Consider the following 12,705-nt stretch of genomic DNA (forward strand, 5'->3'; position numbering starts at 1 on the left):
CCCTCAGTTACAGCAGTTTAGCGGTTAGATAGCTAGCTATGCCTACACCCCGAAATAACATCTTCCCCTCAGATAGTCCACTACTGTGGCCCCTTTAGAGCGCCTCGTTGTTGGCTGTGAGTGCATGCACATCGCAGTGAGAAAGGCGGAAGCACAAGGAGGGGAAAGGAAAGAGATTGTCGCAGCGTGGAAAAGCCTTGCGATTACTTGGTGGGATAATATCCTACAGCAAGGATTGGTTTTCTCCAATAACCTTCTTGTGTGAGCTTTGCCAATATGCCGAGCCCATGACATCACACTGGCCTGTCCAGCTTGCACACATAGCTAGTTAATGGAAGCCACATGGATGCATGCCCTCGCACTTTATTGAAAATTGCATTGAAAACATTTCCTGCTTGAGTCCATGTATACATTTGCAGATGTTCGAAATTCAATACAGATATACAGCAATACTTCTCAAGGTCACTTTTTTTTATTATAACTCAAATACGACCCCTCTGTGCTTGATCTATCAATAAAAGTACCGTAGCTTGGTATCTTTCCAACATAATATCTTGTGCTCATGTCTGTTTTTTAGCGGGATTTAAACTCGCGAGTCACTTTTTCGACAAACAGTTGCTAGAGTGATATATAATGATATATAACAACCAAATGGCTAAATTACAACACTGAATGTGCTTTTGTAAATTAGCAGCCCTGTTGTTAATTCAAGCAGTGCACATCAGTTACCGAGGTTGAATGAATAATACATTTAATTACAGTACATTGAATTCGGTCAAGTTCCTTTCTATTAAACAGTAGTTACTGTATGTTAGATTGGCATAAGGATTATGACGGTTTCCCTGGAAAAACATTCTCTCCTGTTCTCAGAAATTTGAGAACCCCTGGCTTGGTTCCGTTGCCACTATTCCATAACCCTCTTGGTATCTTACTATGGGGAACATATACATATATATACTGTATATATAATTTTTTTTAAAACTAGGACTAATCTTTAGAATAGGTTAATTTGACCCCCAACATAACAGAAGGACTAACAAGCCAAACTGTGGAGGCAATGTGAGGACCACCTGAACAAATAGACCACAGAAATGATGTCACTTTTCCCTTTGGTGAGTCCTCAGCGGGAAAAGGCAAATACATTACAGGTTTCTTGAAAAGATACCAAAGGAAACAAACAGTTGACCCTCCCAGGCTCCCTCACCCCAAAAGATTGACCTTTGTATTATCTGTGTAGCATTGATGAGTGGCAAACTTTAAACAACGCAGACGGAACGAAAACGTTGCAGCTGTTAGATGTTAGGACAGGATTCAGACAGGTCCAATTTGACACATGGTCGCACAGACCATCTGCGAGGACAGGAGTGAGTCAATTATGTGCAAGCCCCAAGTTATTGTGGCAAAAATCGAACAAGTCAGGTCAGACTGAACTTGACTTGCTTGATTTTTGCCCTAGATTTTTCAGCAAGTCGAATCAAGTCATCACTTGGTTTCAGCAAGTCATAAGTCAAAATGTTCAACCTTGCTCAGTCCCAACATACACAGTAATATATTCATTAGCCGTATTAAAACATTCACACTTTTACAATTACAATATGTAAAGTATATTGTGTTTTACAATACTTAACTATAGTTATAATTTCATATGTACCTGTGGCTAAAAAGCAAAGCGTGGCGAGTCGATGTCAATGAAATGCACAGGTACAATCAATGAATGTGGTAATCGGTCATAGAACAGCCTCTCAAAATATCCGTACGCTCTCTTTATTCTCGCTCGTTTCCTCTCCTTAGTGGACATCTGCTTCTTCCCTGATAATCACACCATGCTTTTGTAGTTCAATAAAATATATTGTATGTGGAGCCGCAAACCCGGATACAGGGTTTTTCTATTGTAGCGCTTTGGTCGATGTGCGGTGCTCAATCGCTTTGACGACTGAAATTTTTCTTTTCTTTTTTTTTTTTTGCGATGGTCCACGTTAGTCGCGTTTGTCCACGTCTGTTGTAGTGCCGGGGGCCTTAGAAACTTAGAAATCCCACACCCATTATCTATGAGGTTGAGAAATTTACTGTATGTAATGCTCTGGAGGAGAGGTGGCTTCAGGGTAAAGTTTTTAATGGGCGTGCTTGATTTATGTGTGTAGCCAGGTGTTCCATTCGTTCACGACATATACCGACAAAATGAAATAAACTGCTTTGCTGACACCTGCACAGAAACATCTGTCCAAAACAAAGTGCAACACCTGGACGCCATGAAGCAAAAACATTTCAGCACTGACACGCCACCTGTTCATTTTATTTTCCTTTTTGCAGCCGGAGGAATTGGACGCTCTGCATTCCCACACTTTCCGGGAGAAGACTTTTAAGAAGTCCAAGCACTGCAGCGTTTGCAAACAGATCATCGTCCACGATGGACTCGTATGCAGAGGTCAGTCACCTGAGCTCAATCTCCATATTGTAAGCTTAATAGTAGTTATTTTTAACTCACTGTTACCAAATCAATAAAAAATACCAAAGGACTTGCGGAAAATTGTGTTATATTCTTGTTTTCCAAAAACATTCACATATCAATTATGGTTCTCAATTGGTGTCACCCTGGGATCCGCATTTTCCTGTTGTTGCAAAGTCACGACCCACTTTTATAGAAGTTAAGATCAATAAAGCAAATTTTTTATTATTAGAAATAGCCTCTGAAAACATCCGCAGTATGTTATATTTTAAAATGCCGATTCAAATGAGTTTAACATACCACCAAAAGCATATTTTTTAAATGCTTTTATTGCATATTGCATATTGCTAGCCATGTTCCCTGCTAGCCAGAGGCTGAGCTGCACTATATTTGTATACGGAGTAAACTAGTAACTCGAGCACAGGTTAGTAATATTTCCTGTCGCTGATCTCATATCTTCCATGTGGGATCTTTGTCCGCCTCTGTACTGGAACGAAAAAAACATTCTGAATACGAATACCCCAATGTATTTTTTTTACCACCCAAAATGGGTCCGCGACCTACTTTTGGGTCCGACCCACCAGTTGAGAATCACTGATTTAGGCAACTATGCTATTAGGCTAACGCGTTTAAACTTATTAGGCTAGCTAATTTGGCTATTTGTCATGCAAATATTTGGGGGTGTTTTTTGAGAAATTTCAACAGGTCTGCGGGTGTCACAAAATCATAGCTTTTCAGCTTGCTAGCTTAAAAAAACACTTTAAGGTCCTGGAGTCCAGGTAAGCCTTTCACACCCACACCAGGGGCCCTGGCTAGACCCAGAAATGGGTCATATTGACCCATGTTCATATTTTAAAAATCTGCTGGACTTCTTTTCTTTTTTCTTTTTGGTTCACATTTTTTAATTACTTGGTTTATTAACTATATTGACTGTGCCAATAACTCTGATTGCACCTATGTGAAGCACTACATTATCAATGCCCCCACTGATAGCTTTGAACCATCAATTTTCTTTGAACCATCAATTTTCTTAATGATCTCAACCCTGCTGTTATGTTGAGATTAAGTTAATAAGTTTTTTAGTCATTTTTCTTTTTATTACATACAGATTGGTGCCTTGAGATACAAGTTTAAATCGCGCCGTGACCACCCATGTATGTCAAAACACTCATATCTCAAATCATCTTTTCCTTTGAATGCCATTCATCGATTTCACCCCCCCAAAAAAACAACAACAAAAAGTGTTGGTTTTGATAAGAAAAAAATAACACTATATTATTGTACTTTATAAAAACATACACTAATGACATAATTAAATAGAATGCGACAAAATAAACTCCATGATCTGCAGTAATAGTAGTCGTTCTTCACAAAAGATAAACAATATATGCCAATGTCTAATGCCATATTATCTGTTTACATGTGTTGCTCTACTGTTTGTGTTCAAATGTTTGTCATTTAAAGTTATAACACCGCGACACCGATTTTATTCATTAGATGTTCTATGGCGTTTTTTTAAATTTTTTATTTTTAATATATATATAAGCATGAAGCTAAACTGACTTACCCAAGGCACAGCTAAGTGGCTGTAGAAATACATATAATGTGTAATTCTTTGTTGTATGTTTACTTTGACAGTAAACTTCAGCCGGGAGTTGCAATAAGCAGCAATAACCTTTTTTGAATAGTTGTACTGTATACTGTCAGCCTAACTGCTGCTCGTTGTGATGTGAGGGTGCGTTGAGTTCACTGCCACCATACTTGTAACTCCAATTTTTGCTCACGACTCAAAGCAAAAAAAGAAAAATAATCATCTGAACAACAACTCGTAAGTTGAAAAAAAGTCGAAAGTTGGGTCACTTGTATCTCAAGGCACCCCTGGATGTATATTTTTAAATGTTTTCGTATATTAAATACAGTGATACAGTAGTGACACAAGGGGCTACAGTTGGGGTAAGAGATGTCAACTTTTCTGTTAGTTGAAAATGTATTGGGTCACATTGACCTTGTGAGTATTTTTTATTTCCCAAAAAGAGACAAACATAACAGGAGGGTTAAACTTGTATCCACTTCACAACAAAGCAGGAGCATGAAATCCCAGATGGTCCCTGACTCGATGTGTTCATGATAATATCATGTCAGATGAAAGCTATATGGCAGGAAGTTAACTGAGATGCCATTATAAACAACAATGTCAGCCACCTGCTTACACACACTAGTATCTGGTAAGAGAAATGAAAAAATAAGAAAGATATGACGCATTCAGCAAAATGGCACAAAAGTGGAAATGTCTGTTTTCAGTCCGATAACTACAATCGCGGCCTGGCGGAAGCGTCTGGTTGTTTGGTTTGGCTGGAAAAGTGGGAACATTTTGGTCGGAGCTCTCCAAACCTGACCCGTGATAGTACGGCCTGGACAATAAAGGGCATTTCCCCCCTCAGTGGCATTATTTAAGTGATTTAATGTCAAGGATCTGCTTTTTAAACTCACAAAAACCCCAAACCTGTGAAATGTAAGGCAGCCGTGCTAACCACAAATGCTCCGTGCTGCTGCTGTACAAATCAGTTCATTGAGGAAATTCTATACAGATTGGGACTGTGACATTTTTGGTCCCTTAATGCTTACGACAACAAAGATATGAATTACATTTGACTATTTTACTATACTTTGTCCTTTAGTATTTAATTTTACAACAGAGGAATTTACAAGTACAAAAAAAGGCATTAACTGATGAATTTATCTTTAGATTTAGGACCATAAATGTATGCAGTATACAAGCAACATAATGAGTGAAGTTACTGGCAAAACATTAAAACTAGCTCCTACGGTTCATTCTAAATGCTCCAAGCACTGAGTAGTAGAACAGTTTGTACCTCCCCTCTTCTGCTCTTGTTTACCAACACTGTGCAGTCACATGGTCTCCCGATGACACAAGCAGTTGGACTTCCTCCCGCCCGTCGGTTGCCAGGATACAAGGTGTGGGTTACTCTCACAATAGGCATGTTGACGCAGGTCAGCTGCGCAGTTACAAAACAAGGAACTCCGTAATGGAGTATTTTGGGAGAATTGGGCCTGCAGGGCAGGAAGCGGCTTTTATTTTCATTAACGAAGGTGCAGTGACAGCACAAGTTAAATTTGTGTACGGGGTGGATGAAAAACACTCGGTACACACTCCCGTAGTGTGTGTGTGTGTGTGTGTGTCTGTGTAAAGGCATAGTGGAAGGTTATCATAACTCTGGTTCTAACTGCTGACCTCATACAGCTGGTATGCAGGTCACACTGAGACACACGCACACACAATATTTCCGAAAATGTTTTTTTTGAGAGGGTCTCACAAATTAGGTGGTAATAGTAATGCAATGATTCCCAACCACTTTGCCAGAAATGATCCATTTTCACAGAAATTTAAATAAAAATTACTACAACAAATATCTTTGTTCATCTATCTATGCCACATATAGTGATGATCGCAATAACTGGATGCCCTTTCACTAGATGACAGGAAGGTACAATTGACCTGTGTATCCACCTGTCGCATACAACTGAGTAGCTTTGTATTTTACGAAACACATATTTCACATTTGCGAGTATAAATTAAGACGAGATCAATATTTCAATCTGTATAATTTTGGTGATATTTTTGTTCAGATTTTTCTCCTGTAGAACACGTGCCTTGGGCCAATAAAGGTTGGGAAACACTGAAATGTGTAATGTGAGGGAGACAGCGCCATCTTTTGGATTTATTACATCATTACTACCCTTTGCACTCATTGGGTACACCTGCAAGTTTAAAATGAGCTTCTGACTTTACAAAGATTAATGGAATAAAAACACAGTCAAAGAGAGATTTATTTAACACACCTGTTATGTTTGTTTCTTTGGAACACCAAAAATGTTCATGAGTCAACATGCTGCATGTTTAACTCCTGGTTCAAATGTTTTAAACATACAGTGTAATAATAATAATAAAACACATAAAATACATACATATGATGACAGAAAAGAGTCTTAAAATATTAGTACGGGTCAATTTAACCCACAACTTAACAACAGGATTACTGTCTTCTTATTATCTTACTATCGTTCGCAATCGTGTAGAACAGTACTGCATGATAGTGTATTTTGACTGCTTTATATATAAAACATATTTAATTGTACAAACCTCCTGTGTTTTTTTTTCTTTTTCATCAAAATATGAATGTAAAAATATTAAAATCTATAATATAATACTGCATATACAGTATAATTGACAAAAAGGGGTCAGCATTTGAAGTTTTAGCATATTTTATTCAAGATGGTGATGATGCTGATGATCATTATTATTCTACAATCTATTAATAGTTGATGTGCTTTTTAAACTTTAAAGCGAGGGAGAGTAAAATTTAAACGAGTACACCCATATATATTTCCTGAACGTTAATAGCTTTAGTATATTTGTGGATGGATCATAAAGCGTTAAAACAAATTAAACGACAAGGAGGCGAAGGAGAAGTAAACATCAATTACTGTAGTTGTGATATTATCCACAAGACGGCGCTACAGTCATTTAGTGTGTAATGAAACTGAAACGTGAGCATGGAGAGCCTCCACACGCTCACACAGGCTGCTGCTGACTGTAACCTGCTCTGAAGCAGGCCTACAGCCTTCAAATGAACTAGCTGTTACACATCAGGATCTTTGAAAAACATCCCATGACGAGCACATCAGCTGGATGAAGGTGGAGCTTTTTACCCACAACAGAGCTGCCAAGGATTTTTGCAGCTGTAGGATAGCCGGCAGAATGATGAAACCCTTGTATGAGTCAAACGCCAGATAGTTCGACAAAACAATCAGTTATATGCCTAAAGATTTCTTTAATGACGTATACAACTAAGTTAAAGGGACATATTATGAACAATTGACTTTTTAATGGGTTGCATACACATAGTTGGGTATCTAGTGTGCATGCCCACCCACCAAGGGTGAAATGTAACAATTCAATTTGACTTGGGGTATGTTTCAAATCACAATACAGATTGGGATTTTTTATTTTATTTATTTATTTTGTTTATTTATTTATTATGTTTATCAGTTTATTTTTGAAAGGGGACAATGCAATTTCATAAAACACATGAAGTACACATGGTTAAAAAAGCCAGAATTAGCCAGAAGGCTAGTTTTCATCTGTAGTCCCCTGGCCATGATGTAAAAAAAGCAGTAAATCAAACATGACCTGGAGCAAATTGACCCAGGAGTAATATAAGAATATTGTGGGAGATTATCCGGTGGGCCGCAGAAATGATCCAATTTCACTACATTTTTTTCTAAAAATGATCTATTTACTGGAAATAATAATGTATCGTTGTTCATCTATTTACTGTATGCATGTGACATACTATAGTGACTGGCAGAATGATTAAATGCAACGTCTGATAGGTGGCAGAAGTCAGATAACCTGTGCCCACCCGTTGCCATTCATACAGCAGAATGATAGCTTTCAATCAAACAGAACCAGATTTTACACTAACTACATTGGTGAGTAAACTGAGATGAGATTATAATTATTTCAAGTATACAGGTTTAATTTGTCCTGTGACCACGCTAGTAACTTAAATCTTCTTTGCCCACTGAAATGAATGGAAATGCCATTAATCCGTTCCAATGCTTCACAAAAAGTTTTTTAATCAGAAAAGCAGCACTCTAGATTATTGTCCATCCATCCATTTTCTGAGCCGCTTCTCCTCACTAGGGTCGCAGGCGTGCTGGAGCCCATCCCAGCTGTCATCGGGCAGGAGGCGGGGTACACCCTGAACTGGTTGCCAGCCAATCGCAGGGCACATAGAAACAAACAACCATTCGCACTCACAGTCATGCCTACGGGCAATTTAGAGTCTCCAATTAATGCATGTTTTTTGGGATGTGGGAGGAAACCGGAGTGCCCGGAGAAAACCCACACAGGCACGGGGAGAACATGCAAACTCCACACAGCCGGGGCCGGGGATTGAACCCGGGTCCTCAGAACTGTGAGGCTGACGCTCTAACCAGTCGTCCACCGTGCCTTGATTATTGTACTTTACACAAAAATACAGGAATAATGCAATTAAATAGAATGTAAAAAAAAAATATATTTTTTGCATCATGATTTCATGCTTTAATAGATTTTAAGGCTCCTTCTGGGGTGCACGTCTTGGCCACAAGGAGGCAATATGCTATATACATACACATATACACGAAAAGACAGTCACAACTGCTCAGTAAGCTCCAGTAATATTATTCATTTTTACGTTACATTTTCTGGGGTTATAACACCACAACATAGATGCTTTGCAGTTTCATTAGCCAGTCTATGGCTATTTGCATTGTGTTTGAGAAGTAAGCTAGCAGACTTATAAGACAAATTTATGTTTTTAATACACACGTGTAATTCTCTTTGTTATATATTAGGCAATCAACAGCTTGAAGCCACTTTTTTTTTGAAGAATTCTTCACTATCTGCCAAACTGCTGGTAGCGTTCGCGACTCCAATTTTTGTTCACAGCTAAAGATAAAAAAAAAAAAAAGAAAAAAATTGGTCAAGCGACGGCTCGTATCTGAAAACATTCGTAAGTTCTGGTACCACCGAATATACTGTTTGTGACATTTTGGTTTGGTGGTGTTGCTGTGAGATTTTTCTCACATAAAAAAATATGCCTTGGCTCACTAAAAGTTGGGACACACCGGTGTACACAATTAGTGTGTTGGTAATGTTGTGCACGTGGACTGTGTACATGTATTTACACTGGTGCTCACGTGTTGGTACAGCTGAGAAAAAGGATGTAAGAAGAGGGATGGGGGGAAAGAGAGAGTGAAGGGGAAGAGGAAATTCTCCAGCCCTGCCCACTGATTGTGTTCAGTGTTGTACAGGGAGTGGTTCAGCCCAGCCCTGTGGGAGTACACACTCGTTACTAAAGGAACAGACCAAGGAAATCGCCCAACTCTCCATCATATTTTCCTTCCTCTCACCCTCCACGCCAATAGTATACAACCTTCGCACACCAAGAGTCATCTAACAAGCGGTAGTACTGTACAGACTTCTGTTGTTTTTTTCCAAACTTCTTATTCCTAAAACGGTCAACCCAAGCTCCCGAGGCCCAGACACATTCAAGTCCAATATGGAAGTTGTACATGGAGTGTTGCTTACCGGTCACTCACAGAGGCACTGGGCAACATCAATGTGTGCATTCCATTTCACTTATCTCGCATACGATTTTTGCTCTGTTTATGTAAGTGATGAAACTTGCATTTGAGTAGCAACACATCAACACAGGCTGGATAAAAGCATGTGGCTGATAATGGCTCTCTGTGGGAAGAGGTCGACATTGGCTTGACTTCACCAAGCTTTATTGTGCAGCGGTGCCTTGACTTAAAAGTTTTTTTTCAGCTCCAAGCCGTCGCGTGGCCAATTTTTTGCTTTGATTTACAAGCAAAAATTTTAGATAGAAGTACTAACTGATGGCAGTGAAGTAACCTCACCTCACTCAGTTTGGCAGATAGTGAGCAATCTTTGAAAAAAAGGCTTCAAGCTAGGGCTGGGCATTGTTAAGAACCTCACGATTCGATTCAAGTTCGATTCTTTAGGGTTGCAATTCGATTCAGTTCGATATTGATTTAAATGTTCCGATATCAATTGAGTAAGAAGTAAAAATACATCACATTACAAATACGATAATATTTAAGAGTACATTTAGACAATTTTGAAATATTTATTTTTAATGCCATGTACAAATATGTCGCATATGTGACATTACATTTTTAAGCAATAAAACATCTGAAAATAAAGATTTGTACATAACTTATTTGTATACATGGAGTACAAAAGTAAAACATTGCAGTTGTATATAAACACTGAAAAGGTAGTGTATGTTAGCTATTTTCTCTTAGATATTGTAATAAAAAAATGCACAATAATAACTTATTTGTAAATATGGAACACAAAAGTTAAAATATGATGACAGATTTGTATTGATAAAGTAACGTGTATATATACTTAATATTTCTTTACTTATTAGGAGTACTATTATTATTATCAGGGTATTTAAGTGTTACCTAATGACATAGCATGTTTGCGGTATTGTGAGACAAGCCAGTACAAGTACTTCCTTTGTCAAACCCCTTTTAATGCGTCTGTCAACAAGTTGGCTATATTGCAAACTCCCTGTGTGGCTTCTGTGTAGGGGGCTCCTGAACATTTGACACTAATTCCCACTCGTTAGAAACGAAATGAGAAGTGATAGTTACATACGCAGGGGTCAGTCGCTCTTTCTGTCGACTTCAATGACTCCAAAAGCGCCGTCTGAACTCAGTGTACAGTTCCGGGCCGGCGACCTCTGATGTGTTTTCATGTTGGAATTACGTATTGTGAGTGTCTTTTGTCAGTTTCTGTGTTTCGGATTCACAGGGGAATCCAAAATGACCCCAAACAGCAGATTTTAAAGTAGAAGTCGCTCTTTTATGTATTTCTTTAATTTGCTTTATATTTTATTTTTTATTTACGTTGCTGCTGCTGCTCTTTGCTTGAATAGCCACTTTGTTTGGCTTCGGTCCATACAACGTGACCCACACACACAGCGCCTCATAGCGGCCAGGAGGTGAATCAATTCAGCAGATTTGCCGAATTGATTGAATTGCGAAAAGAAAAATTGCTGAATCGATATTTATATCCATGCCTACTTCAAGCTGTTTATTGCCACTCCCACTTGAGGTTTACTGTCAAAGTAAAGATAAAACAGAGACAATCACACATTTTGTATTTAACACAACTTTGCCTGAACTCATTCACTGCCAGTCCTCCATGTTAACGGATATTTGAATTCAACAGCCGTCAATGGCAGTGAATTAAGAATCTCTGCTAGCTTAATGCTAGCACACAATGCAAAATGCCATAGACGAACTGACGAATAGCATCGATAGTCACCGAATTATAACCCTTCAAGCAAGGGATATTTGAACACAAAAAGGTGCATGAACACATCTAGACAGACAATATAACAATAACACTCCCCTAAACATGTTTATAATTACCTATATTAATAGGTTAAATCATAATTATACCACAAACGATGATCCCAAACAACTTAAGTATCATTTCAAACTCATCTTATATTACTATTAAAAATAAATGGCTGACAGATGATTCGGTATATTCTCTGTAACTTTCACAAACAACCCAGGCTAACCTTAGCTCCTTTGTGACATACAAAGTACAGTATAGTATCTCATAGAACACACTAGTTTTGAAGGGAAACTAAAGGTTGTCTTACAAATCTGTACTCCTCGAGCGATAATAACGACCACTCTGGAAAAATGAACAGCATTTGCAACAAACCCCCTTACCACTTAGTGTATTTTGTTCCAGAATCAATATGACGTTATACCGGTTGAGGCTCCTGGGCAATCTGTGCCATGACATAAAGACCTTGGGAACTCGAGTGTTTTTCGGTAGGATTTCACGGCGCTGCCCACATTTGATGGCCTGTAATTAACAAGTCAAAATGACTTTAACCCCCCTCCACTTCGCGCAAGTATAAGTCTCTCGAGTGCCTAAATGGGAACCAAATGTAGGATGATGTCATTGGATTTCTTTAAGCCTCCTGTTATATTGCGAGTCAAATTGATCCATTTTCGAGTTTGTAGTTTGTCAGTATGAAACTTCTGCTGGGCTTAAGGGAGACATATTATGCATTTTTTCCACAGTTTAAAACAGTTCCCAGATGTCTGTGACATTCTTTTATCAAAATACCCAAGGAGAACAAATTGAAGCACAATTTACACACTATAATTGTGATACATTTACCGCATGTATGTGGTGCGTCCCCGAACACAAATACCTCACTAGCCATGCCAATTTGTGCTTTCATATAATTTCAAACGTAATTTAAATTATTACCCTGGATTTCCACAAATGATTTGATTTTGAAAAAAATGCAATACAAGTGTGCTCGTAAAAATAGCAGTCATAAAGGAATAACAAGACCTTGGTTGTTTGTTAGCTTAAGTTTTTTTAATAACAATTCCGCAGAACAAACACATGGAGCAAAGACTCTCCGCTAACAAATCAGGTTAAACATAGCTCCTCCCAGAGAAAGAAAGCTCTTCGAATAGTCGAGACGTATCCCTTCCACATACTTCCTTGACACCAAATACTATTTTCCTATCAGCTAAGGCTTTGGCGCCATCTTCTGACATCTTTAGGCATTACAGAAAGAGCACAAAAATACGACGAGAGCTGCAAATAAGTACTT

At 38.4% G+C, this 12,705-nt stretch overlaps 1 protein-coding gene across 19 annotated transcripts in view; it reads left to right on the top strand.

Annotated features, from left to right (window-relative positions):
• The window catches only part of tns1b (tensin 1b), a 171,590-nt gene that overhangs the window by 45,033 nt on the left and 113,852 nt on the right, over nucleotides 1-12,705 (top strand). For all 19 annotated transcript variants that reach the window (XM_061792464.1, XM_061792451.1, XM_061792475.1 and 16 more), the window contains exon 2: nucleotides 2,311-2,425. In XM_061792464.1, coding sequence (XP_061648448.1) covers nucleotides 2,311-2,425 — 115 coding nt within the window. The remainder of the gene's footprint in view (nucleotides 1-2,310; nucleotides 2,426-12,705) is intronic.

The sequence above is a fragment of the Phyllopteryx taeniolatus genome, chromosome 12, assembly GCF_024500385.1.
Source record: "Phyllopteryx taeniolatus isolate TA_2022b chromosome 12, UOR_Ptae_1.2, whole genome shotgun sequence".
NCBI lineage: Eukaryota > Metazoa > Chordata > Actinopteri > Syngnathiformes > Syngnathidae > Phyllopteryx > Phyllopteryx taeniolatus.